Raw genomic sequence first — 25,653 nt, forward strand, 5'->3', positions numbered from 1 at the left:
TATCCACAGCTTTAAATAGGTATTTATTCAAAGTCCGCAAAGAGTCATAAAGCCTCTGAACTGCTCTGTTAAGTAAAAGATGTAAAAATTAAACGTCTAAATTTGACTATAGAAGACCACTATAACTGAGGGAGGATAGTAATCAAGTTCTAAATTCTAGATTTAAAAAAATCAGACCTTCTTATACAGTATTTAAGGCTCGATGTGGAAGGCCATGCGGTTCACAAAAACATTAAAGAAACACAGAGATAACAGAATATTTCATTTCAAATAATATTTTATTCAACATAACAATACAACAAACACAGGCCAGGTCTTGTACTGTGTGGCTTCCTTCACTGGACCCATGGTAGAATCCAGAACAGTGGTTTAGATTTTGTGCATTCCATCCAGTGGACACTCCACATCAAAATAAAAGTCCTGCACTGGTGTAGATTTGCAGAATAAGGTAAAGCCATTCAAATGAAAGGCACAAATATTAAAAACGTCTTCGCAGTTGTTCACATTGAGTATCCCATTGAAAGTGTCCCTGGATGTCAGTTCTACAACACACGTATCATTTCCGAGGTTTCCACGGCTCATTTTACTAGTGCATGTCTGTTTTTGATTTTATTTAAACGAGACCGACCACACAATCCACACAAATGGAAAGAAACTAAAAAACAAAAATCACAAAACTCATAAGATATGTAATAAATAATCCACATCTTTTGTATTTACAAGAAAATTTGAGGTTGAAAATATACAAACTTAATAAAAAGCACTGGGCAAATTAGGAAAATATTTACAGAGGCACTATGTACACATTTCTTTACATTTAAGACTTAATTCCTCTCAACGACAGAATCTCATTGTGGCTTTCTTCGCTCTGTCCAGAGTAAATAAAAAATAATAATAATAATAAAAATCAACCGACCTCTGCATTAGTGGACGATATGAGACAAAATCCGCAGCCTGGTCAATATAAGACATTTCTTAACAAAGGAAATCTAATGTATGTATTTATAATAAATACATGGAATATAACCACAATATTCAATCTATTTCTCGCTTGTTTTAAGTTTTTTTTTAATTGGGAGTGTCTTATTCCAGTGGCAGATCATTTTATATAAAGCACAAAAGTCAATAAGCAGTCAATAGTCTTGAAGTACATTAATTCTACACTTAATTCTAAACGTACCACAAAAACAACAAGCAAGAAATAGACGGATTCATTTGATAACATTTTAACTTATAACTAAAACTATTATTATTATTATTATTATTAAAAACATGTCCTTCATTAGGTTCTTCATGAACACGGTTTTCTCTAGACGTAAAGACACCGTGAACGATGCCTGTTCGGAAACCTGAGGAGAAGCTTCACCCGCAGCGTGTAAGGCAACACTAATCATAAGGCATGTTTCCACCAAGACAAAGAGATAAGCCACATATCTCACTAAGCTACAGATGGACTTGTGCAGGCACACAGCGATCTGAATGCACAATGGTAACCAAAGAATACTCGGTGCTTAAATTAAAAACATTGTAAAGCTTTTACTTCGCCTTCATGCTGAAACAGAGGTAACGGACTGTACTTTGAGTGCAAAACACCAGCATATCGCCACCATCGGGACAAACCTTATTGTTTATCATCATCATTTGTAAACACCTTCTGTCCTGTAAATTTTGTGAAGGTTTTGTCCCAACAACGTCAATTGCAAAACTCTACCTGCATGTGTTTCTCTCCCTGAATAGCTCTGTTGTATAAGGTCCCTTTGGAAAGTTAGCTAGCTAAACTAAGCTAAGCTAGTCCTGGTCTTCATATTTGGTGCAGTGATCTTCAACTGGCTATTGGTGACTACACTGAGCTTAACCAACCATGCTAACACGGCTAAGAGTGAACAGAAACCGACACCGACCAATTAACATAAAGCTAGCATGCTAATTAGCCTGTGGCTGTTCATTTCTATTAGTTTCCAGCAACGTTACAATTTTGATCAAACTCTCCCTTTTAATTCCTATGAAAAAAATAATAATTTTTTTGAAGAGACGTCATCCACTACATTTTAAACTGTTGTGTGTGAAAAAGTGAACAGAAAAGCTAAACCAAAATAGATATCAGTGTGTAGTGCAAGGTAACGAGAAAAATACAACCCAAATCCTCTTATATGTAATCTTGTGGGTGACACTTCAGTTTAAAGCCCTGAGATGTCATTGGACGGCAACTGTACGAACATAACACATTCATAAGGGAATATAAACATCTGTAATGTCCACGTGGATGGTCACAGCCTCTGACACATCTTCACATTTCAGTTCCCGCATTCTCCACCATTTTTGGTGCATTCTGACACATCGGCGTCTTCTTGAGTGTCTTCTGCTCCTTACAGCTTATGAATGTATCACGTGGTCCTGATGCAGAGCTTTTTTCAGGAAGGTTTACCAAAAGCATAGTCTTCATTTAAGATGTTTCAAAGGAAACGGTTCTTCATTTAAGGTGAAAGTATCAATGTAAAGGAGATGAAACATCGCAGCTGTTCCTCTGCTGGATGGACTCTCCCAAAAGGAGTGTGGTCCCAAATATGATACGTATATGTTTTAAAAAATGTGATGTCTTCAGGGTAGAGATGTCCTTCAAAATGGAAAATTAGTTTTTTTTCCTTCACATTCCATAACAGTGTGCAGTGGAATTTAAAGCCAGAAAAACAGAAAACGTGAGAAGCATCTAAGGTGACTTTTGACCTCGCTCTCCTTCAGATTTGATGTCCCACTGGTTGTGTGTGTTTGGTCCAAAGAGCCTTCAGGCCAAGTCGTCTTCATCGTCCAGACTTAACATCTGTTGCTGAGAGAAGAGAAGAAGAGACCCAGTAAACATTTAGCCGTTGATTCAACGTTGAAATAACGTAACGACTGCCGTCTAATCAACGTTCTCTTAAGGTTGAAAATGAAAGTTGAAAAGACGTCACACGAAACACAGACATTGAAAAGACGACTATTAGACGTATTTTGGACGTCCATTGACGTTATTAATTGGTCCCGAAATAAATTACTTGTATAAAACGCATTTTGGACGTCCACTGACGTTATCGATTGGTCACGACTTAACTAACTTATTAAGACGGAATTTGGACGTCAATTGACGTTTAAAATATGTCCTTGACGGACAGACTACTTAACGTCCAGGGACGTTCCTTGTTTACTGGGGAAATATAAGAGTAATATAGAAATTGAGACACTGCACCACCCTGTGTGTTCCAGTAATGACACCAGTATTGAAATCATTGTTTTCAAGGCCACGCATTACAAAGAAAGCACAGAATAAACCAGTGCCTTAAATAGCCTCTATCTCTTTCTGCATTGTGACATTTAATTTCCTGTCAAAAACATCCATAGCAGCAAACCTCCAGTCTTTACAGGGGTTAATATGAGGCGGTGTGGTGTGTGTTGGTGTGTTGGGTCTTACAGCTGGGTAGATGTATCCGTCCTGGCTGTTACTCCTGCAGATGTGCACCTGGTCCTCTGTTGTCTTCTGATAGACTGGGTTTTCAAAGTGGATGGTGTTGGTGTTCTTCTGTCTCCAGTGTCGCCATAGCAACATGGCACCGAAGGCAGTCAGACACAGCGCAACTGAGGGACAGGAGAGAAGATGGGAAAAGGTATATTAATGAGTGTGAACAGTTAAAACCTTCATTTCCGACCGGACTCTCTCGCACACACGCTTAACAAAACCAGATACACACCTAATGGTAGGATGATGTAGAGAGCGACAGGGTGCTGGGTGTCTTTAGCAACAGCTACATATCCATGATTTGAACCTACGGAGGGAGAAAATAAGAAAATAACTCATGAGCAAATACATGATATGATCAAAAGTGTGTGCACACGTGCTCATTCAACAACGTGGACAACGGGTACTTTATCACCCCAACAACTTCTCTAGGATGATTTGGTACTGTGGCACGGTGGCGCAGCAGGTAGTGTCACAGTCACACAGCTTCAGGGACCTGGAGTCCCGCTCCGGTGACTGTCTGTAAGGAGTGTGGTGTGTTCTCACTGTGTCTGCGTGGGTTTCCTCCGGGTGACTGTCTGTGAGGAGTGTGGTGTGTTCTCCCTGTGTCTGCGTGGGTTTCCTCCGGGTGACTGTCTGTAAGGAGTGTGGTGTGTTCTCCCTGTGTTTGCTTGGGTTTCCTCCGGGTGACTGTCTGTGAGGAGTGTGGTGTGTTCTCTCTGAGTCTGCGTGGGTTTCCTCCGGGTGACTGTCTGTGAGGAGTGTGGTGTGTTCTCCCTGTGTCTGTGTGGGTTTCCTCCAGGTGACTGTCTGTGAGGAGTGTGGTGTGCTCTCCCTGTGTCTGCGTGGGTTTCCTCCGGGTGACTATCTGTGAGGAGTGTGGTGTGTTCTCCCTGTGTCTGCGTGGGTTTCCTCCGGGTGACTGTCTGTGAGGAGTGTGGTGTGTTCTCTCTGAGTCTGCGTGGGTTTCCTCCGGGTGACTGTCTATAAGGAGTGTGGTGTGTTCTCCCTGTGTCTGTGTGGGTTTCCTCCAGGTGACTGTCTGTGAGGAGTGTGGTGTGTTCTCCCTGTGTCTGCGTGGGTTTCCTCCGGGTGACTGTCTGTGAGGAGTGTGGTGTGTTCTCCCTGTGTCTGTGTGGGTTTCCTCCAGGTGACTGTCTGTGAGGAGTGTGGTGTGCTCTCCCTGTGTCTGCGTGGGTTTCCTCCGGGTGACTATCTGTGAGGAGTGTGGTGTGTTCTCCCTGTGTCTGCGTGGGTTTCCTCCGGGTGACTGTCTGTGAGGAGTGTGGTGTGTTCTCTCTGAGTCTGCGTGGGTTTCCTCCGGGTGACTGTCTATAAGGAGTGTGGTGTGTTCTCCCTGTGTCTGTGTGGGTTTCCTCCAGGTGACTGTCTGTGAGGAGTGTGGTGTGCTCTCCCTGTGTCTGCGTGGGTTTCCTCCGGGTGACTGTCTGTGAGGAGTGTGGTGTGTTCTCCCTGTGTCTGCGTGGGTTTCCTCCGGATGACTGTCTGTGAGGAGTGTGGTGTGTTCTCTCTGTGTCTGCGTGGGTTTATTGCACTCAATGTAAGGTATTTTGTATAAATCGTGCTGTAGTTTGAATGTTAGATCCTCTTTTGTAAGTCGCTTTGGATAAAAGTGTCTGCCAAATGCATAAATGTAAATGTAAATGTGGTACTAGATGCTAGATGGGAAAATGCTTTAAAGATCTGTTAGGATTTAGCAAGAAGAGCATTTGAAAGTCAGGTCATGATGTTTGATCATTTCTGGGTCACAAACACCACTCCAACTCTCTCCAGAGGGTGTTGACAGGGTACGAAAAAGTGCCAGGTGCTAGTAATCACCTTCATTAGGAAGAACCTCAGTGTTAGTGGCTGGCTGCTCCTCTCTGTTCGTGTCCTGAGGAACGTTTTTGCGAGGCCCATGGGCTGATGTTGTAGTGGTGGTCGTCTCAGGTTTCGGCGATGGTCTGAATGTAGTAGTGGCTGGGATTCGAGGTGGGACCACTGCTGTAGAGATCACTTTCTGGTCAACTGTGTGAACATAAGTGGATGTGAATTGTGAGAATGGTATATGGATATAACATCAACAAACACCAGCAAAGAGAATTACGTTTAATTATACGCTTTAACAATGCCCTTTATTGCACGTTCAACACAGCTGCCATTCATTTGTATATGACATACTCTCATTGTCTATTGTTCTCTTATTTTTACTTCCTGCTTTTGTATTTTTTGCATTTACATATTTATTCTTTTATTGACCAGAACTAAAGAAATGCAGAATACAATGTTTTTGACTAAATGTAACTGTGGTTTATTTGTGTCGCGACAGACATCTCTATTTATTATACCGTGACCTCTTATAATAGGTTCACTATTTTCATGTGTGATCTTTTTACAAATAAGTTTATCACCTTGACCTAGGCTTTCTTTCAAGCCATTGCTATGATGCAAATGTAAACTGTGGGAACCTGAGTTACCAGGGACATAAATAGTAACAGTTACACTGAGTAGAGGTAAAATGCCGGGAAAGTAGATTAGAGATCCCGCCCACCTTCCACACACTTCCTCATATCAGGGCCCAGGGTCATGTGATCGGGGCAGGTGCAGGTGTACTTGGGAGATAGCTGGTTGATGCGTGGAGCAGGAAGACACAGATATTCACAGCCTCCATTCACCTGACTCTCTTTCTCACACCAGTTGGTACCTGCACACAGGGAAACAGCAACAGAAATTAGAATGTGGACAGTGGTTATCGAGAATTAAAAGTAGTAACGGTGTGTTTGAGGGGCGGCACGGTGGCGCAGCAGGTAGGTGTCGCAGTCACACATCTCCAGGGGCCTGGAGGTTGTGGGTTTGATTCCTACTCCGGGTGACTGTCTGTGAGCGGTGTGGTGTGTTCTCTCTGTGTCTGCGTGGGTTTCCTCCGGGTGACTGTCTGTGAGGAGTGTGGTGTGTTCTCCCTATGTCCACGTGGGTTTCCTCCGGGTGCTCCGGTTTCCTCCCACAGTCCAAAAACCAGGGTGTATTCCTGCCTTGCGCCCAATGATTCCAGGTAGGCTCCGGACTCACCGCGACCCTGAACTGGATAAGCGCTTACAGATAATGAATGAATAAATGAACGGTGTGTTTGTTTTTTTCTTTGCAGCTGTAACAGGGAAGCTCTCAGCTGGATGTGAGGGTTTGCTCATCAAGAACATTACTGAGGTCAGATGCTGATGTTGTTTGATTAGTTTTGGATCACAAACGTCACTAAAACTCATCCCATGGCCTGCACTTTAGCTTCCCCAGAGTGTCCCACACGGTGTGAGCTCAGCTAAACACATGTGTCCTCCATGAAGGCATCTTAAAATACCTGAATACACCAATCGTAAGTGGGGTCTAACACATTTGAACACAGTTTTCTATGAATTTGGTTTTGTCTCTCATTACCGTTGGGCTGTTTTAGGTTGTGGTACAGCACAATGTCCTCAGGAGACATCAGGTTCTCCACCACTCTCATAATGTCTCTTCCTGTGAGACGGTTCGCACTCATGATGCTGTTACTGGACACATCCGTCCAGAAGACTTTCTCCTGTCGGACAAATATACAGAATATTTAGAACTCTTCAAATGCATGTGGAAACAGGTCTTAAACAGGTCCGCATCAAAGAATCGGACTTTTCTAATCCTTCTAAACCTTCACAGCAAAAGTGTTCCTTTAAAATGTGATCTACTAACTTAGTAACCAACTAAACTTGCAGATTATTAGTCATTAATTCTTCATTAACCTCGTTAATTACAATAGATTACAAACTGCAAACACCCAGACGCACCTCGAACACAGTCAGCGAGAGTGGATGGGCCAGCTTGCTCTCGTCAATGATGAGTGTGTGACGTAGGTTTCCATTGACCCCGATGCTGGAGAGTGTGTGCAATTTAGAGTCCACCCAGTACAGACGCTGGTTCACCATGTCTAAACACACACACACACACACACACACATTCCCAGGTTAGACAGAATCTTTGCACAGGATGTCCACACTTCCCAAGGTGATTTTGGGTCACTTTAAAGGGCCAATGTTATGTATTCACTCCCCAGTCAGCACCATCCTAATTTGAATGGATTGTTTTTATAATGAAACACATCGTAAGATGTATATTTTTGAACTGTACTTACCGAGTGTGATGCCATTGGGCCAGACAATGTTGTCAGTGACCAGAGCAGTGCGGTCAGCTCCATTCAGACCACTCTTCTCGATACTGGCAGGATATCCCCAGTCTGTCCAGTACATGAAGCTGCAGGGGAAATGTAGCATATACATCATTAATTCATTAATGCATAAGCTTACTATGCAGCTATATTAGGACCAACTGGACAGTGCTATGGTCAAGTGTGAATAAAAACTAGTAGCCACTAATAATTAGAATGAAATATTTTCAATAATGCTTTGTTTTTTTCATTTAGAAACATAAGCTTTTTGGAAGCCCTTAATCTGGAAGATTAAATAATAAAAGTATATTTATTATGAAAAATAATGCATGCACATGACCCACAAATTATTTTCATATTTAATTAAAAATAGTATTAAAAATAGTATCTGAGTTTAAGAAGAACGAAAGAATACTAGTGAAGATTTAGTATTTTTTGCTCCTTGGTTCCCCCTACAGTTGCAGAGGATGGTTTTCTACTCTCCTCTAAAAGTTACATAGTGCAGTTTCTGCAGTGCAGAGCCCTAAGTAGCAATGACAGAGGCTCTATTCTCCCTATTACTGGTCAGTATCACGGTGGGTCTGTCCCAAAACCTAGTGTGTTTCTAACTGAAGAGTATTTTACGTCACAGTGTATGTTGTCTCAATTCTTAGAAACCTCATTGTGTTGTTTACTAAGATATCGTAATTTAGTCGACGGGGCGGCACGGTGGCGCAGCAGGTTAGTGTTGCAGTCACACAGCTCCAGGGACCTGGAGGTTGTGGGTTCGATTTCCGCTCCGGGTGACTGTCTGTGAGGAGTGTGGTGTGTTCTCCCTTTGTCCGCATGGGTTTCCTCCGGGTGCTCCGGTTTCCTCCCACAGTCCAAAAACACAGGTTGGTAGGTGGACTGGCGACTCCAAAGTGTCCGTAGGTGTGTGAGTGAATGTGTGACTGTGTGTGTTGCCCTGTGAAGGACTGGCGCCCCCTCCAGGGTGTATTCCTGCCTTGGCTCAATGATTCCAGGTAGGCTCTGGACCCACCGTGACCCTGAATTGGATAAGGGTTACAGATAATGAATGAATGAATTTGGTCGACTTTTAAGGCAGCATCGAACCCTTCCTCAGCCACGAAGGCAATCCCAGGATGCAACGCCAGAACAGCTTCCATCCATTTCTTTCTTCTACCAGAGCAAAGCTAATTAAAATCTCGATAAAAACAGGAAGGTTAGAACCCACTGCGCTGAAGACTGAGGTGACAGTAGCGGATGTGGTAAGTAAACACCGGTTGTGTGCGGTGGGTGGATTCAAGCCGTGACGCAATCGCTCTCTAACTATAGTGTCTCAATAATCTGCCTCATGAGGGCAGCGACTGTGAGAATGCTGTCTGCTTAAACAGTGCCTACTTAGGCTGTAATTTTAGGGTAAAAATACCACGTAGCTTTTTTTTTAAAATTTATAAATAAATAACGTTATTTAAATAAATAAATATATATATATATATATATATATATATATATATATATTTATATTAAACTTGCTATGCGGCTTCATGGAGATAAGAATGAGAAAAGGGTGGACTTGAGACTCTGAGCATTACTGAATGTGTATAAACTGGAGCTCACTTGTGCTCTGGGTCGACAACAATGGCCCGAGGCTTCTTCAGCCCCTCTGTGATCAGAGTCTTGCGCTTCTGTCCATCTGTTGTAGCCACAGAGATGTGTTTGAAGGAGCTGTCGGTCCAGTAGATGTTGCCGTGGATCCAGTCAACGGCCAGGCCTTCGGGGGAAATGATTTGGCTGTCAATCACAGTGCTGTGGTGGGAGGAGTCCGCAGCCTGGTCCACAGTAGTGCTGGGAATGAAACGGCATAAATACTTACTTTAAATGTAACTGAACACTCCGGTCGACCCGTTAGTACAATACAAAATAATGTTATGTGAAAGATTAGGGTTAGCTAATAGCTAAATACATATAGCATTATGCATTATGCTACTAGCTCACATTCCCTGTCCTTGCTCACCTGTAAATCTTTTTGTGAAAAAGATCAGACCAAAAAATCTTCTGGCTGGACATGTCCATATCCAGCGCCACCACATTCTTGAGTCGGGGGATCAGACACGTGTACTCGCTCTTATCCAGCGTCATCTTCCTCACCTCATGGCGGTTGGTGAAGTACAGGTATGGGACATTACCTGAAGGACAGGAGAAACACCTTAATTTCATCTCATTTCTAGTTATGCCAATGAATATATTGTTTCTGGTTTACAGAAAGGTTTACCTGCAGCTGCCTTGCACTCGTTGGTCATGGGGTCCATCTCATAGCCCTCCTCACACTGACACTTATAGCTGCCCTCCAGGTTCACACACACCTGAGAGCAGGTGTCAGGATCATTACACTCATTAATGTCTGGAGAAGGAAGAAAGAGAGAGAGAGGGAACGTTAATTCTTGTTAAATCTTGACAATAGCAGCAGCTGAAAGCATGGAAAACTTGCTGTACTTTTTTGGGGGTGGGTTGGGTGCAGTCAGCACTAACGGTCTAGAGCTGTGACCCTTGAGAAAAGCTAGTGATGCACCAAAATTTAGGGCCAAAACAAAAAAAACAGACACAAAGCTGAAGTAAATAAGATCTTTAATATATTCCCTTCCAGCTGAATAGTGAAAGACAGGATGTCCCCAGATGGAGAACGCACTGTATTACTTTGAGGAAGCCTCACCTTCACAGCGTTTGCCATCGACCAGTCGATATCCTACTGGACAGTGGCACGCAAAGCCGATCTTCAGGTCCTCGCAGGTGTGAGAGCAGCCGCCGTTATTGTCAAGGCACTCGTTAGTATCTGGGGAGAAGACAAAAGGAAAAAAATAAGAGTCCCCTTAAACGGACAGCTTCTATTCTTCTGACTCTTACAGTATGTTTCCTACACATCCTCCTACTTCTTCATTCCTAACTTTGCTCTTATTCTTTTTATTACTTTTTTTTTTTCTAGAAAAGCAGGCATAATTCATCGAATGCTGTTTACAAGTGTGTGTGTGTGTATAGATGGTTATAATGGTGAAGACAGTACTCACTGCACTCTTTAATGGGCTCATCAGACCAGTCTCTGCAGTCCCGCTTCCTGTCGCACACTTTTTCCAAGGTAATGCACTCCCCGCTACGGCACTGGAAAGTGTCTGGACCCTCGCACTTACTCACTGCAGAGACACGGAGTGGTCAAACCATTAGCTTTACATTACATTACATCACTTTTAGGGACAGTAGGTGCTGAGGTACTGAAGGCGATTGCTAGAGCTAGAAGGTGCTAGCAGTGGTATGTCTAAGCTGATTGTTGTGGTGTTTCCGGGTGGTTGCTAGGACAAATTAGTCTTGCATCACCAGTAAATACCCAGAATTACTCAGAACATACTATAAAAACCATGAAAGGAAAGGAATGTAGTTACGAAACTGAGGAATATGTAGGAGACACAATGGTGTGAGAGAGACTACAGTGAGAGAGGGAGATGGAATGTGTGTTGAAAAGAGCACTCACCGGTCACACAGCCGTCCTCATCGCTCATGTCCTTGCAGTGGTACTCGCCGTCACACTGCCTGATCCCGGGAATGCAGGTCCCATCTTTGCACTGGAACTCGTTATTCCCGCAGGTGGGAGCACCTGCAAAATGGATAAACAAAAGGGATTGAAGAACACCAGGCTGAGCTTTTATCACGGGGAATCAAGAGAACAAATTCAACCCTTCATCATTCACCAGATAATAATACATCAACCTATAGACCGTTATTCTTTCTTTGGTTCCTCTAGTGAAAAATCTACTTCCTGTCGCCCCCTACACTTCCTGTGGTGTAGTGCAATCTGTCAGATAGTGCATCTATTGAGGATTACTGACAGTTTTAAGCTATTTGTCCAGTGCTCTATTCCACAGCAAGTAACCCAGCATTAGGAGTCTTGCCATTTAAACACGTCCAAAAAAAACCTTCAAACTCACTGCAGTTGGCCTCGTCTGATTTGTCCTTGCAGTCGAATCCCCCGTCGCAGTGCCACATCACATGGATACACTCTCCATCGCTGCACTGAAACTCCTGTTGGCTGCAGTGCTTTTCCGGGGCTTTGTGGCCACAGTTCTGAGGCCATTCGTCTGAGCCGTCTGCGCAGTCGGCATCACCGTCGCAGGCCCACAGCTGCGGCACACACACAGAGTTGTTGCACTGGAAGGAGCCGGGGGTGCAGGTGGGTGCCACGCAGGAAGCTTCATCGCTGCCGTCCGAGCAATCGGACTCGTCATCACACACAAACGAGGCTGAAATACACTGGCCGTCAGCGCAGCGGAACTCCTCTCCCGTGCAGTTCTTGGGAACTGCGGACAAACAGAAGCAGGAGGATGAGCATTTGTCTGTTTTTTATAGATCAGGAAATGTAATAATAGTTTTACACTTTGGCAACTCTAGTTTAGGATGATTATCCTGGGAAGACCACTCTAATCAAAGTCCATTCAGACATTACCGGTGATCACAGTGATTAAAAATCACATGAAGTAACATGAATGATGACATCATACCACAGCCTTCCTCATCGGCTCTGTTCTCACAGTCAGCTTTCCCATCACAGCGCCACCTGAAGGGCACGCACTGGTTCAGTCTCCCGCGGCAACTGAACTCGAACTCCTGACACGTCTTCGCACCTGGGCAAGAGACAAAATAGAATAGAGATAATCTAAAGACATCAGCTACAACGGAAATAAACATAGTAATACGCTACAATACAGTGATAAACAACGACTGCAGTTCAGAGGACTGCTTTCTCCATAAAGACACCTATTGTTAATAACACATCCATGTTATTTCAAGATCCATTAAGTTACGAAGAGTACAGGACTCACTGCAAGTGGCTGGAAGCTCATCTGTTCTGTCTCCACAGTCATCCATATCATCACAGACCCAGCGCATAGTGATACATTTCCCGTTTCCACACTGGAACTGCTTCTCACTGCAGTTAGCGGCACCTGAAGAGGGAGAGGAGAGGATGACCACTACTGACCACCAAAGAGGACTAGAATTAAATGGGTTTTTTAACATGTTGTGAGCTGTATTTTTTATTCCTCACACATTTCATTGTCTGTGTTCCCCTAGAAAAACTTCCCCATGATTCCTGGCACTAACAATGCAACATAGTTTGAGGCAAGTGCCGATTTAACATGTGGTTTACGCAATAAACGCTTATTTGACTTGTTAGTTCCTCTTTGGATGGTGTGTGTAAATATAGAGGATTTCAAATGGGATTTTTAAAGCCTATCTGATCAGGGCTTTATTTATTTGAAAAGCTGGTGTAGTCTCTGGACGTATGCCACTTATATAGAGCTGAAATAAGACTTAAAACCACAGGGTTTGACCCAAAACCTTGCCCAAAACAGCATCACAACAACTGTCCCAGTCTCTTTATGTGTCAGATGACATCATGCACAAACAGCGTATGATGAAGGAACAGAAACGCCAAGGCCAGCTTTAGATGCCAATCACCTCGTGAAACTGGTAAATAAACCACGCACTCACTGACTGTGCTTCCCATCAGAGAAACCACGTGACATTTTTAAGCTGTAATTATGACCTGGGAAACTCTTCAAACTGAGTTTTCTCGTGGAAGTAAGGAACTTACAATTCCCCACTTGACCCTGACCACATGACCATATCCAGACTCTGAAGGTCAAACAGTGATTCTCCACTGAGTGTGTAGTAGGAGGCTGCTAATGTATAACATGGAGAGGTTAATGCATAACAACATCACACACTGTGATCCCCTGAAGCTTTGCAAGTGTGTGAGCAGCGGGTTTATACTCACAAACCCCTGATATTCACACACACTGTGTGAAGTGTCTGTTGTATATTTTATAATAATGTTGTTAGCAAGGTGTTTTTCCTCTGAGAAATCACTAGAGAAGTAAAACAAAGTACATAGACGAAACTGGTGCAAAGAAAAGAACAGGTTTCAAAACAGGTAACAGCTGATACGTTTGTGAAAGAGGGGAACTCCAGAAATAAAAAAAGTATTTACAAGACATTTTAACATGAAATTACAAGCGTGTTTCACTACTGAGAAAGAGAATATGAGAGAGATGGAAAGAGAAAATGACAAATGTAAGGAAAGTAATACTGAGAAAAAGAGAGACAGAAGTAGTGAGGGGGGGGGGGCATGCTTAAAAATACAGAGAGAGATAAGAGAAACAGAGAGGCAGAGATAGATACACAAAGACAATGAGAGGGACAAAGAGACAGAGTGAGAGAGAGAGAGAGAGAGATGTGAGAGACAGATAGAGCATAGTCTTTATTCTGCAGGTGAGCTGTTGTTGACAGCGGATGTCAGCTTCAAGTTGTCACGACCACATTCTTGGTTCTTCTGGTTGTGGAGTCTTAGCTTGGGCCCGGAGCCGGTTTATCTGACCGCTGACATTTCACTGTCTCTTTAAGACAATGGTCTGAGGAGGAGTTTAGTAAATCACACCACCAGTTACTCACTGGTCTCGCAGGGCAGTCCACATAATTTAGAGGGTACGGCGAGGCAGAGGAGAGGTGGGGAGTAGACGGGAATAGAAACACAACCAGGGAACCGGGTGAACTCGATCTGAACCGTACGGATGCTTTAGAAACTAGAGTTTCCAAAGGGAACTGTCTTTCTTGGCCAAGCGCAACATCTCTGAGCTGACGCACTACAGGCTTTTACAGTGTTGCAATAAGTCTTTGTTTTACAAATAACATTCCAAATTATGTTTAAACGAGGAGGGGGAGAGAGAGAGAGAGAGAGAGAGAGAGAGTGTGTGTGTGGGTGTGTGTGTGTGTGAGAGAGAGAGAGAGAGAGAGAGGGAGTGAGAGAGAGAGAAAGAGAGGGGGAGAGAGAGAGAGTGTGTGTGTGTGTGTGTGTGTGAGAGAGAGAGAAAGAGAGAAAGAGAGGGGGAGAGAGAGAGAGAGAGAGAGAGAGTGTGTGTGTGTGAGAGAGAGAGAGAGAGAGAGAGAGAGAGAGAGAGTGAGAGCAATCTGCCCGCTGTGGTCTGTGTGTGTATATATTCCTCCTTAAACCGTTACAGCTGTCAGGGAAATCTGCCTGGTGTTCATCTGAAGCCCTGCTTTATGTTCTCAATTTGCCATGGTAGGAGTGGGGGGTATACTGCTAAACTGTACTGATTTTACCATTTTGTGGATACTGTGTTATCAGCCATTTTGTAAACCAGAGATGGAAAACTCCAGCAGCCCATTCTTTCCACCCCCTGAAAGTCATAACACACTGAATATGAACGAGGCACACAAGAACACAAAAGTTGGCAGTTATTTTGTTGTGACTGCTTTCATTTTTATGAATAATTACATAATTACTGCGGTTATTGCTTCTATTATTTGTATTATTATTATTATAGAACAGAAGATGTTCTTTGGCCTCGTTTGGCTCTGATGCTGCATAATATCACAGTCTCTTTGTCCAGATAATAGAAAACACCTGGACATACATTCGAATTCATATCGCTCAGCGTGACACTCACTACAGTTAAAATCGACTGAACCCTAACACCACCAGAGCCTCCATTAAACCCCCACCCCTCCTTGGGTTTCCCAAACATTCATTGCTTATTTACACCACAGCTGCTGAAAGTAGGTCATATTCCAGCCCCAGAGGCCCCCAGCTTAAACCCGACCCTCAGACACTTGTGGTGGCGTTTACAGAACAGAACAGAACTTCATAAATCAGGGGAGAAATTTATTTTTCCCAAGAAGGTGCTTTAAAACGCCTTTAACCACCTAAGACCAACCATACCAGCCCTTTCTGTACTCCATTTACTGCATATTTTACATATTAGCTTCATAGCATATGAACATTTAATAGTATTTGCTGACTGAGTGTGAATTACACAATTGTTTTAGTTTATTTAACAAAGCACAGATAGTAGAAATGTAATTTAATGTTAGCAAATTGCCAGCTTTAGGGATGTCAAAAAAGGCTCTTAATGGCGTTATAGTTCCTCAGGGCACGTCAAATTACCTCAGAGCGACAGGAGTTAACAAGGTTAGCAGAAGCATAGCATAGCATAATTAGCCATTATGCTAAATGTCGATTTACAGTCACACAGTTGCACAGCTCTAAACCTGTCCTGATCTACTACCTAAAAACTAATCAAACTTGATTATTTTTCTTAGCTTCATGTGTTGTTTGTAAGCTTTAATGGCTACTGTCACAAAAAACTGCACCACCATTAGGCAATTTTTCAGATAGCACATATGCTACCTGCTTATTCATTTGAGTAGGCCTGAACAGAAAATGAAAACAATACATATACAGTTATGGTTATAGCTCATACAAATCTTTTTCTAAAAGTCTCAGTAAATGAAGCAAGAGGAAAGTAATTAATGTGTGATGGTCCAACACTACGCACTTCATAATTCAAGGAAATGTAAATAAAGAAAAGTCCTCTAACATAATGATATCTGACACCGACTAAGAGCTCAGTTTACCATCATAACTGAGAGAAGCTATGATGACCTTACCTATTATTCCCTGACTGTGCTGTCCGGATGTTTGATTGTGGTTGGGTCAGGTTCGTTTTGTAAACAAAAATGGGCTTACAGTGCAATTCCAGATTAAAATGTCTTGATCTGACATGTGAATAAAATCATATGTAGAAAAAAGTAGGTCTTCCAGAAAAGAAAGAATTCAAAGCACATAACCCAGATACACATTCCGTACGATAAGACCCACCTTTATTTTTCTACATTAGAGGCTGAGAAGCATTACCACTTTTCTACTTATTGCTATGTGTGTGTGTGTGTGTGTGTGTGTGTTTCTATATAAAAACAGTAGGTTATTCCATTCTAGGGCAGCTATACTGCCTCTCAGCCTCTTATGTTAAAAAGGGACAAATGCAGTGTGAAGTGTTTTTGAAGCTGTGACTTGAAAGACTGATTGTGTAGGTTAAGCTAAAAAAGGCAAATAAATTAAATTAAAACCCATGCAAATCAAATGTTAGCGTTACTTTCATAATTTAACACTACTTACATACAGTAGATTATATTTTCTCACGTCTGTTTTCATAGTTAATTAAATTATTCAGTCACATGTTCCTTTCTTGGGTTTAATTTCATTATTTTGTTGCAGTGCTGTTCTGTGATTGGTCAGCAATGACTCTGGAGTGTCACCACTATATTTTAGACCAAAAATTGACTTGTTGGAGGGACTAAGAGGTTCCAATGTAGGTTCCAAGTGGTTACTCAGTTCTTAGATCAATTTCTGAACTGCTGCTTTTCTACTCCAGTTGTTTCGTTCACAGTATTTTGTAATTGGTATTTTGTGATTTGGGAATTCCTTAATTAAACGTAGCCATGCACAGTACTTGAGTACATCTGTAAATCAGCAGATACAATTACAGATGCCAGTATTTTCGGATCGATATGGTTGTTCTAGCATCACACATGATCATATGATCATCGTCGTTATTTCTAAACAAGTAATGGTTCATTATATAGTGCACATGTGAATATAAAAATAGTTGCCCAAATACCACAACAGTTCTTAATGTGGTTTTTCTAAGAGGTATTATCCATAATTTATCGGGCAATGCCAGTAATATAACAAAGCTCCCTATGGTGATACAAGTTTGCTATGACAGCTACAACTGCTTGACACCGTATACACAGAACACAACAATATCAAATGATATATCGGTCAGACCCTAAGGGTTAGAGAATCCATTCACATTATTTTAAAGTCTGAGTATGTTAATATTTTACCTCTACTCAAGTTTGTCATGCCTAGGAAAAGCGAAGTTAATCATTTCCCATAAAAGCATTTATGGAAATTCTGTTTTATGACCTTTAATGATTCCACACATCAAGAATCATTCCCTCTATAGCAGCTGGTTCTGTCTTCCATTACAATCCCCTATGCTGCATTTCTCTCTGCCTTTTATGGGTTTTACACGAGCGTTGTGTTTACTTACAGATCGTCAGAGTAAAGTTCATGGCTTGAGTCTCTGTTCAGGTTTAATTTATAACCACTGTGTCATATTCTTGGAAGTCGAACCTTTAAATAGGCCCCGCTCCATCTCCACTTTAAACCTAAATAAATCTGTAGACACCATCTGAGGCCTTGGCAGTGTGCTGTTACATACAACTGCTGTCAGAAAAAGACTCGTATCTCCATGTTTTCTCCATAATTTGAAAACATCAGCTGTCTTTAAAGAGACTGAAATTTTCACTGTAAATAACCAGTGAGAATTTGCCCAATTTAACTTGGAATACACACTTTTTTTATTTATTTCTTTCTTTTCAGAGTATTAAACATTTTTATTTTACAGTAATAATATACAGATGAGACATTATGTGGTTGGATAATTGCTAGAGAGTCACTCCCACCGCCAACACTCCTCTGACTGGTTTGTCTTCCTAATTCAGAGCTCATGCTTTACAGGATTTTGTCAAAAAGGAAAGATGAGGTGTGTGTGGTGTGTGTGTGTGTGTGTGTGTGTGTGTGTGTGTGTATGAAGGCCGTTACGCCTTTATCAGGCATGACCTTGCATTTACAGTGAGGATCGAACCGACCGTTAAGAGGAGAACCATCAAACCCTACCACATTGTGAAATTTTGCTTCTGCTTTTCAGGAGAAAATCCAGATTTGTACAACAGTACTGGACAGTCCCTGATGTTTCAAAATATTACAATGTAATCCAAAAGTGTGTAATCACACCCTTACAATTAGTGTTTTAGGGCTACTTTAAGGTGCAGCCACTGCTACCAGACATAAGGTTGCACGCCCAATACCAAGCGTGACAGAACTGCTTCCATCCAATCCCTTTAAGAGGAGTTGGAGACATGTTTACTAACAATGTACCATCAATACTAAATATTACTAAAGTTTGTGTTACTGAATGCCATCAGATTTTAATAAAATTTAGTGTTTTAAATAAAATTAAAAGCCTTTCCAGAAGAGTAAAATCTATCGTTGTAACAAAGGTGGGAAACCTAATATGAATACTATTAAAAGCAAAATAAACACTAGACGGATGAGGCATCCACAGACTTTTGGCCACTTTGTGTACAATCCTTAGATTAAATTAATTAAAACATGCATCACAGATATAATGAAAAATCTATAAAACTCATCACTGGTTTCTGGCCGCACCCAACACAGTTCAACCGGCTCCTTCTGCCACGCCCACTCCCCCATTCACTACACACAACAAACCGGCTCGCTCTCCTATTGGCTGAAGAGCCGCATGCAACGACTGCAACCAATCAGAGCCTCGAACAAATATCCCATTCATTCCATCGTGTAAAAAATACCCATTGAGCAAAAAAGGCCATGAATGTTACTGTAAATGAGCAAAGGGGGCCCATTTGAGACTAAATTGTTAAATATTAATCTTACACGACTACTTTTAAAAGTTTTCAGAAATTAATTTCTAAAATAAAAAAAATCCACGATTTTATTATTATAAAATAAATGTGTTATCAGTGATAATAGCTCTCATGCGGGCACGCAAGGGTTAAAGCGGTCTTTAATGTGAGTCTGGAAGTTAAAATGTATTTTATATTATTTATTCCAGTTTATTAGGAGGTGGAAAATTCTAGAATGAAAGACGGTGATGATTTCTCTCCTCCTGTACCTTTAATTTTCCTCCTCCTTGTGTCCCACCAGGTTTGGATTAAGACACTTTCACAGACACCACATTTCATTATTCGTTACTGACAAGTTTAACTTCTGTTTCAGTCAAAGCAGGGCTCGAGTTATAGCCGCGAAATAACCCTAAGCGCTACGTCATAAAGAGCCCCATCCACACTTCACAGAACGTTCTAAAATTACGTCACAATTAAAAGTACGTTAATTACTGTAGTGTGCCTAGTACACAGTAACTACATTGGGACAAAGCCTATAGATCTCTGAGTCTAAACGGTGTGTAAATTCAGTGCCATATTGTCTACTTACGGGTTACAGTCAGAAAGGCGAGCCAAAACAGCGCAAGGCACAAAATCCATCTCAGCAGCATCTCTGTAAGTCTTTGGAAGGCGGGATGCAAAGTAGTGTTTGAGCTGAAATAATAAAATAAAAAAACGAGCTCAGGTTGTAGAGCTGGGTTTTTCCTAAAGTTACCACTGCGTTAACGCTGAGTATGAGAGACCCGTGGTGTCCTCATGCGATAACAGCGGCTCATTAAAGTGTCCACTGGCGAATATGACTGGTTTCAATGTGGTCCTCTAGGGGCGGGGCTTAGAGTGGTGTGATATTTGAAATGCAAGTGCATCATCACTTGTGGGCGGGGGCTACACACACGCCACACATTGTCGATGGATGATGCTCTTATCTCAGGGACATAGATTAAATAACAGAGGCTATAGTCAGTGTTTGTTACATACAGTATGTGACAAAAGGGAATACATACATAAGATAAGATAATAGTGGGATTGTGTACTTTATAATATGTGAGAGGGGATAAGTGTGTGTTTACATAAACTGGCAAATGTGTACAGTTTATGTATCATACAATATATTCGAGTACATTAACACACATTTGTCTGTCAGTTTACAACCTGATTCAGACTCTCTAAGATTGTATGCTATGATAAGAAACAGGAAATGACTGGTAAAGACTTTCATGTCTTGTGTGGGTACACCGACATTATTTCTGCGAAAAACCCTAGCTATGCGGTTAAACTAATGACCATATTTATGCTGTTGGAAACAAAATGAGCTTGTTTTGAGCAAGCATCATCAGGCTAGAAAAACACCACCTTCCTCAGCCTCTTACACGATTCTGTATCTCCTCCCCATCAACCCCACGGAGACCGACTCCTATCCCTCTAAGTGTTTTTTTATGGGAGATCTGTGAGCCTGCAATTTGGGCCTAGCTTTGTAGAAGTCAATACCCATTTGTAGTGAGTAATAAGGGACTAAATCAATATTTGTTTGGTGGTGGTGGCCTGTTAGTGTGTGTTGCGCTGCTAGGAGAAGATCAGATACAGCGGTGTAACACAGTGCCCAATCTACCCTCTCGATTAGACACATCTACCTTCTTGGTCCACCTTGTCGATTTAAACACAGAGACCCAAGCTCATCTCTTTCAGCAAAGTTTGTGCTGGTCGTTCTCTAGTCCTTCATCAGGTGTAAAAACCCTAGCAGCACTGCTGTGTCTGATCCACTAGTGTCAGTGTAGAGCTGAGGATGTCCTACCACCCAATTCATACCTGCTCTGTGATGGTCCTGATCATTGAAGAACTGCATAAAAGGAGGCAAACAACGTATGCAGCGCATCAGATGGACTACAGTCTGTAATTGTAAAACTGCAAAGTGCACCCATTATCCTCAAGAATTCTGTTATTTACCAAAGCAGACATCACATGAGACCCTCTGAGAAAAAAGTCACGAGTACCTTTCAGCTCCAGTTTTAGGCCAGACCAGTGGTGTGTGTGTGTGTGTGTGTGTGTGTGTGTGGCGTCTAAATTTATATCAGAGCTTCTGAAGCAACAAAACACAACATTAATATAAAAAAACACAAAAACAATCAAATGTAAGAATTGATATATAATTAAAGTATTTAAAAACACAATATAAAGATCTATAGCACTTTACAATAGGACAGATATATATCACAATTTAAAGAACCCAAACTGATCATTCTGACTCACCTCTCATCATGTTTGTTTGTTTAATTTGTGTGTGTTTATATTTGATTCCACACTAACAATTTTTGTAATTTTTATTTAATTTTTTTACAATATTCTGTGACATATTTACTATTCTGTAGATGAATGTATACATCATGTTCATTCATTCATTGTCTGTAACCCTTATCCAGTCCAGGGTCGCGGTGGGTCCAGAGCCTACCTGGAATCACTGGGTGCAAGGCAGGAATACACCCTGGAGGGGGTGCCAGTCCTTCACAGGGCAACACACACTCACACACTTACACCTGTGGAAACATTTGAGTCTTCAATCCAACTACCAACGTGTCTTTTTGGACTGTAGGAGGAAACTGGAGCACCCGGAGGAAACCCACACAGACACAGAGAGAACACACCACACTCCTCACAGACAGTCACCCGGAGGTAACCCACGCAGACACAGAGAGAACACACCACACTCCTCACAGACAGTCACCCGGAGGAAACCCACGCAGACACAGAGAGAACACACCACACTCCTCACAGACAGTCACCCGGAGGAAACCCACGCAGACACAGGGAGAACACACCACACTCCTCACAGACAGTCACTCGGAGGAAACCCACACAGACACAGGGAGAACACACCACACTCCTCACAGACAGTCACCCGGAAGAAACCCACGCAGACACAGAGAGAACACACCACACTCCTCACAGACAGTCACCCGGAGGAAACCCACGCAGACACAGAGAGAACACACCACACTCCTCACAGACAGTCACCCGGAGGAAACCCACGCAGACACAGAGAGAACACACCACACTCCTCACAGACAGTCACCCGGAGGAAACCCACGCAGACACAGGGAGAACACACCACACTCCTCACAGACAGTCACTCGGAGGAAACCCACACAGACACAGGGAGAACACACCACACTCCTTACAGACAGTCACCCGGAAGAAACCCACGCAGACACAGAGAGAACACACCACACTCCTCACAGACAGTCATCCAGAGCGGGACTCCAGGTCCCTGGAGCTGTGACAGAGACACTACCTGCTGCACCACCACGTCACCACATCACGCTCAGTGTAATGTGATATCTTTTATTCAACGTACTGAACACACCAGTGTTTTTTCCAGTGTATCATCAAAATCAGAGGCGGGGAAGATGGAACCCAACATGGTGAAATATTGAGGCAGTTATGTGCACAATCAATTTCCAACAGCTCTGGAAAGCTGACATCTGCTTATTCAAATCTCCCCCCACTCCCTCAGATGTGCAAACGATATGAAAATCAAAAATGCTGGGTTCTAACTACGTAACCCAGCAGGTTCACTCAGCGGAGTGAGAGAGATAATTATAAACCATTATATTATAAGTACTATGTTCTCCAAACATGCTTTAGCTGATCGGTACTTCTGTGGTAAGCGGGAACATGTGCAGTTTAGGTCAGAACCACTACTTCAGGAACATAATGAAAGCCATAATGAGATAATGCTAACTTTGACATGCTGCTTCTGGGGTTAATTTTTGATGGAAGCTGCTGTAGGTTTCTGTGTGCACACAAAAATCAATTGTGTGCCTCGCTTATCTGTACACTGTGTGTGTAAGTGGGTGTGTGTGGGATTGCCTGCTTATGAGCCTGTGATGTTCTAGTGGAGCAACAGGGAAGCATGTGAAAAATGCAGAAAAAGCTGCTGAACCACATAGCACTAAGGCCCCTCCTATACACACATACCACACACACACACACACACACATTACAGCCCTACAATAAAATGTGTGTGTAGGTGTGTGTATGCATTAAGAACTGTCCTAATCTGTGCCCTGTATAAAAGATGTATGTGAGTGTGTGTGTGTTTATATACAGTGGGAAGTCTGCCACTGCCATTTCAACACTGTGTCTGCCACCAGGAGCCTCTACTCATTACTAACACACACGCTGGAGTGTGCCTCCGTGGTCTCGGTGTGTAGACACATGACGAGCTGTGATTCAGGCTGAGCTCTGAGATTTTAGGGTGGTATATATATATTATTTAGTTGTATAATAATTATAACAACAAATATAACAACCACAAATATAGGAACAGCAGGTATAATGTGATCCATGACCTTATTTCTCAAATAAAGGTGGTATTAATAGTAACAGAGCACTGATAGTTGTCATATGTTCAAAGCCCATTAGCTTGGAACCCCTTAAATTGCTTAATTTTTATTTTACAAACAAGCAAAAAACAAAAAAACAGGCATTTGGCGCTCAGTCGTCTCAGTAATCTCCCGCTCTTAGAAGATCTCAGGTGTTTCCAGTGACTCACAGACGCCAGTATTGTATTAAAGTTAATAAATTGTAGGAGTAAGTCCCTGTTGCTAAACATCTAACATCAAAGTAACGCTGACTGTATCTCTTGCCCCTCTAAAGTTTCAGTTTATAAATTTCTCTTGAGTTAATATTATAATAAATAGCCCTTAAGATGGTTTAAGAACAGTCAAAGTAGCTATTGTTGATTTACATTTTATATATAGCTTTTTAAATCTGTTTCAGTTATATTTCTACTTATTACATTCTCTCTCTCTCATTCTTCTAAGCATGTGGAGATATAAGAGTTTCTTCATTCATTCATTTTCTGTTGTTCAGGGTCGCGGTGGGTCCAGAGCCTATCTGGAATCACTGGGCGCAAGGTGGGAACACACCCTGGAGGGGGCGCCAGTCCTTCGCAGGCTACACACTCACTCACACATTCACACACACACACACACCTACGGACACGTTTGAGTCGCCAATCCACCTACCAACGTGTGTTTTTGGACTGTGGGAGGAAAGCATAGCACCCAGAGGAAACCCACGCAGACACAGAGCGAACACACCACACTCCTTACAGACAGTCACCCGGAGGAAACCAACGCAGACACAGGGAGAACACACCACACTCCTCGCAGATAGTCACCCGGAGGAAACCCACACAGACACAGGGAGAACACAGTACACTCCTCACAGACAGTCACCCGGAGGAAACCCACGTAGACACAGGGAGAACACACCACACTCCTCACAGACAGTCACCTGGAGGAAACCCACGCAGACACAGAGAGAACACACCACACTCCTCACAGACAGTCACCCGGAGGAAACCCACACAGACACAGGGAGAACACACCACACTCCTCACAGACAGTCACCCGGAGGAAACCAACGCAGACACAGGGTGAACACACCACACTCCTCGCAGACAGTCACCTGGAGGAAACCCACGTAGACACAGAGAGAACACACCACACTCCTCACAGACAGTCACCCGGAGGAAACCCACGCAGACACAGAGAGAACACACCACACTCCTCACAGACAGTCACCCGGAGGAAACCAACGCAGACACAGGGAGAACACACCACACTCCTCGCAGACAGTCACCCGGAGGAAACCCACGTAGACACAGAGAGAACACACCACACTCCTCACAGACAGTCACCCGGAGGAAACCCACGTAGACACAGAGAGAACACACCACACTCCTCACAGACAGTCACCCGGAGGAAACCCACGCAGACACAGAGAGAACACACCACACTCCTCACAGACAGTCACCCGGAGGAAACCAACGCAGACACAGGGAGAACACACCACACTCCTCGCAGACAGTCACCCGGAGGAAACCCACACAGACACAGGGAGAACACAGTACACTCCTCACAGACAGTCACCCGGAGGAAACCCACGTAGACACAGGGAGAACACACCACACTCCTCACAGACAGTCACCCGGAGGAAACCCACGCAGACACAGAGAGAACACACCACACTCCTCACAGACAGTCACCCGGAGGAAACCCACGCAGACACAGAGAGAACACACCACACTCCTCACAAGACAGTCACCTGGAGGAAACCCACGCAGACACAGGGAGAACACCATGAGAGTTTATGTTTAAAGACAAACACATATTGAGTAAAGTAGCTTTTCTTCTTTTTCTATCTCTGTCTCATATTGTCGCTGTCCAATAAAAGCATTCACACACACACACACACCATATATGCACACACATACGTACAGGGGTAGTCTGCTCTTTTCTCATCCCATTCCCTGGTAGATGTCCACTGGCTCTGGGAAGACATTTAAAAACTGATTCCAGATTTTTCTAGAATTCCATCTTCCATGGAGGAAAGTTTTACAGGAACACACACACACACACACAAACACAGTGACTCACCACTGACCCCCGGTCATACATCGCAAGCCAAAACATACACACACACACACCATATGTGTGGTTTCCAAACCTGAAGCCAGGCTCAGCCTTTCCAGGAAATCTCCAGGAAACACTCCCTGTGAAGTCCTAAGGAATGAACTAATCAGGAAATTCCT

The 25,653-nt window shown here is 42.9% G+C and overlaps 1 protein-coding gene across 1 annotated transcript; it reads right to left on the reverse strand.

Annotated features, from left to right (window-relative positions):
• Window positions 1-286: 286 nt before the first annotated feature.
• ldlrb (low density lipoprotein receptor b) lies at window positions 287-19,813 on the reverse strand. The gene is made up of 18 exons (XM_066663582.1): window positions 19,609-19,813; window positions 12,530-12,652; window positions 12,209-12,331; window positions 11,639-12,007; window positions 11,185-11,307; window positions 10,727-10,849; window positions 10,375-10,494; window positions 9,937-10,065; window positions 9,679-9,850; window positions 9,282-9,509; window positions 7,647-7,765; window positions 7,303-7,442; window positions 6,920-7,061; window positions 6,042-6,194; window positions 5,330-5,518; window positions 3,723-3,797; window positions 3,446-3,609; window positions 287-2,824 (listed from the first exon to the last, which is right to left on the reverse strand). Exons 1-18 carry the CDS (start codon window positions 19,667-19,669, stop codon window positions 2,783-2,785), a joined length of 2,595 nt encoding a protein of 864 aa, XP_066519679.1. The 5' UTR covers window positions 19,670-19,813; the 3' UTR covers window positions 287-2,782.
• Between the last annotated feature and the right edge of the window lie 5,840 nt (window positions 19,814-25,653).

The sequence above is a fragment of the Hoplias malabaricus genome, chromosome 3, assembly GCF_029633855.1.
Source record: "Hoplias malabaricus isolate fHopMal1 chromosome 3, fHopMal1.hap1, whole genome shotgun sequence".
In the NCBI taxonomy this organism is placed as follows: Eukaryota; Metazoa; Chordata; class Actinopteri; order Characiformes; family Erythrinidae; genus Hoplias; species Hoplias malabaricus.